The 3,463-nt window shown below is 39.0% G+C and overlaps 1 protein-coding gene across 1 annotated transcript; it reads right to left on the bottom strand.

Annotated features, from left to right (window-relative positions):
• Positions 1-2,272: 2,272 nt before the first annotated feature.
• On the bottom strand, positions 2,273-3,229 carry LOC147693479 (olfactory receptor 52B2-like). The gene has a single exon (XM_086936013.1). The coding sequence runs from the start codon at positions 3,227-3,229 to the stop codon at positions 2,273-2,275; it is 957 nt and encodes a 318-aa protein (XP_086792139.1).
• Between the last annotated feature and the right edge of the window lie 234 nt (positions 3,230-3,463).

Genomic DNA, 3,463 nt, shown 5'->3' with positions numbered 1-3,463 from the left:
CAGGGTACATATGGCCACTCAGTCACACTTACCCTTCCTTTGTATGTGACGATCCAGAGAGACTGCACCACGTACAGCTATCAGCCACTCCAGACGTCTGTTGGAGGGAGACTGCAGGCGCACAGAGCCTTAAGACAGAGAAATGCCATCTTTTTAAAAGTAAAAAGAACAATTGACAGACAGAGTGCTGAACAATGTCTCACCCCCTGTCAGGGATCTATCCTGGCTGATGAGGGTTGATACTTCGAAACCGCCCTGTGTCCAGGGAGGAATTGGCCTAGCAGTTCGGACTTGACTGTTCCCATGTGGAGCAGGGCCAAGATTAATTTGCATTTAGCTGTGTCCAAACTGTAATGGTGTGGTAGGCTAAAAAAACAATGGATGTAGACCCATATCTTTGAGTGGGGGTGAGGGTTGTACATCGTTCAGCATTCAGTCCAACAATTCTTCTTTTTGCATCTTTCTAAAAGTGACATTTCTAAAATAGTAAAGTTAACCCCAATTTTGCAAGCAAAGATAATTTATCATTACTATTCCAATTATATTGAACATGGCAGATCTACTCCTTCTCAAACAGGAATTATAGCTTAAAAATGTAATGAGGAATTCCCAATGTTAACCTATGACAGGGGTAGACCTCACAATAGTGTAAAAACAAATGTAGGCATTTCCACCCTGTACTATGGGCAACTTTAGCCTACCTTAGGAGTGGCTTGTATGTAATAAAAATCAAGTTTAAGGCTTGGCAAGAGGATTTAAGTGCCAATTCAAAATAGCAGTAAAAGCTGCACATACAGACTCTGCATTAGCAGGCCTGAGCCATGTATGAAGTGCTACTTGTGTGGGTGATACAATCAGTGCTGCAGGCCCAGCATTTGACTTTCAGGCCCTGGGTATAGATAGTGCACTCTACTAGGGACAGATAGATACATTAAATACACCAATTGTGCATTGTCAATGAAACCATGTTTAGGGGGAAAGCACATACACTTTAGAATTGCGTAGCAGTGGTAAAGTTCTCAAAGTCTTAACGCCAAGAAAAATTAGGTCAGTAAAAGAGGAAGGCAAACAGTTTGGGGTGACCCTTCGGAAAGGGCCATTTTCCAACAGTGCTGATATCCATTTTGGCATCCTTTAATCAGCTGTGAGCGGTTCTAATTCTCTACCCATCCTCTCTTCATTTGAGGAGATCACTGACAGATATTTCTAATTTCTAATTACAAGTTCCTTGCACTTTACAGCTCTGTTTCTAGCCGCAAGGAACACACTACTGTTTTATTAATGTTGCATCCAAATTTATTATCAGAGCATTTAAGAAGCATGGAGAAAAATGGTGATCTGAAGACTGCAGTTTTACAATGGAACAAGTCCTCTTGTTTCCTGACAGAGTTGGTCCCTCAGATGTTTACAGGCATTTATGAAGTCGTTTTAAAAGGACAGTTGTAGGAAACTTCAGAATGGGTGGTGAGGTTTAGGAAAGCAAAGACCTTTTCCTATGTTCTCCTGGTAGGGACAAAGACAAGAAGTCAATAATATTATCACTGTTAAATGTTTGCATCTTTCAGTTATGCTATTGTCATTGCACTAATTATGCTGCTCTTTTTGTGCTTGGGTGTTATGAGGTCTCTGTATATTACCCTTGGATTGTAAAATATAGTAACATCTTTAGGTAAAGTGCTCTTTTGAATCATACACGTTGCCTCCTCTTCTACATTGATTATACTTACATATTGTAAAATTATTACACTGGATGGTATATGTGATTTGTAATGTCTGGTACATTTGATGAACTTCTCCTTCCTGTTCAGCCCTTATGAGCAATGTAAACTGTCCACTGCCTTTGTAGAGCACAACCAACTAAAGACTGGAAAACATCCATCATTGCCCTTCTTCTCTATTGATCTTTATGTGCCTAAGAGTCAAACAGTTCCAGGTCTAGCCTTAATATTATGCTTCTGTTTCCGCTGTTGGGTTAATGGATGCTTGTGACGACCCTCTGGTATGACCCTACTCCATTCAGTGGCCATCAATCAGCAAGTGTATACCCGTAATGTTCTGGGAACCTTTGTGGTCCATAACGGCATATTTATTTGATACCCTCTATTTGCACTCCATCAAAGTTTGCATCCATGATCCACCTCAAAGAAGGGTTTGATGATAATCGGAGTGCTTGACTCTTCACTCTGGATACATTTTATACATAGATTTACCCATTTTGTGGCATTGTGTTGAATGTTCTAGTAACATCTTGCACATATACTACATGAGGAGTTTAACATTTTCCTGGAATGAGACAAGTAGGATTTAAAAGTTGGTAGATCTGTTCTCGAATCTGTTTTGTGTTAATTCCAAAAATAATTGGATTCAGCAGAGGTGGAAGAATCACCATTAAGTTTGAGAAGAGGATATGGACATGGGCAGGAACTGTAGTACTAAACCTGTTTGCAATGACATTCAGGAAGATGGGGACATAGGCGATTGCGGTGAAGCAAAGGTGAGTACCGCAGGTACTGACAGCCTTCTTCCTGGATTCTTTGAGTGGTAGCTTAAAGATAGCCCTGGCAATCATAATATAGGAGAGTACAATCGATATGAAATCAAAGCCTGCCACCAAGAGGGACGCCACTAAACCGTACACAATGTTAGTGGTGATATCAGCACAGGCCAATTTTGCTACTGTCAAATGTTCACAGTAAGTTTGCTCAATTATTCTGCTCCTGCTAAATGGTAATCTTAAAAAAAAGAATGGCACGGGTAGAGCTAATAATACTCCTTTGGAAATCACTGACAATGCTATCTTTATTAAAATTTGGTTTGTTAGGATGGATGTGTATCTCAGAGGATTGCAAATTGCCATATATCTATCAAATGCCATTGCTACAAGAACTCCAAATGTCATGGCAACAAAAGAAATGACAAGGAACATTTGTATGAGACAGGCCTCAAAACTGATATCCCTTGAATTGAACAATAATAAGCAAAGCATTTTAGGAAGGATTGTGTTTGATGCAGCCAGACCTGTCACCAACAACATAGAGAGTAATACATACATTGGGAGATGGAAGCTTGCATTTCTTTTTATAATGAAACAGGTAATGCTGTTAGCTATAAGAGTTATGATATAGATGCAGCAGAAAGGAAATGCTATCCAGATTCTATACGCTTCCATTCCAGAAATACCATTGAGGATAAATGTTGGCGTACTTACTGTCGCATTATTTAAAACCATATTTTTTACACAAATATATGGCCAAAGTCAGAATCCAAAGTAGTTGTATGAAAATTCAATTGAAGAAAGCTGATCAATGCAATGATGATTACTCTAAAAAGCAATCAGTGTTTAGTTATTTCAATTTCTTTGTTGTTCACTGTAAAAATTCTCACCACCTGAAAAAAAGAGATAGGACATTTCTAGTGATTCTACAGTGGCATTACAAATTCATTTACAAAAAAATTATTTTTT

The sequence above is a fragment of the Lissotriton vulgaris genome, chromosome 8, assembly GCF_964263255.1.
Source record: "Lissotriton vulgaris chromosome 8, aLisVul1.2, whole genome shotgun sequence".
NCBI classification, from domain to species: domain Eukaryota; kingdom Metazoa; phylum Chordata; class Amphibia; order Caudata; family Salamandridae; genus Lissotriton; species Lissotriton vulgaris.
The sequence above is the reverse complement of the archived record's forward strand: the minus strand, read 5'-3'. Positions and strand labels throughout refer to the sequence as shown.

What these genes read in the sequence shown, in the direction of transcription:
- LOC147693479 (XM_086936013.1), bottom strand. Translation starts at nt 3,229, where the DNA reads ATGGTTTTAAATAATGCGACAGTAAGTACGCCAACATTTATCCTCAAT.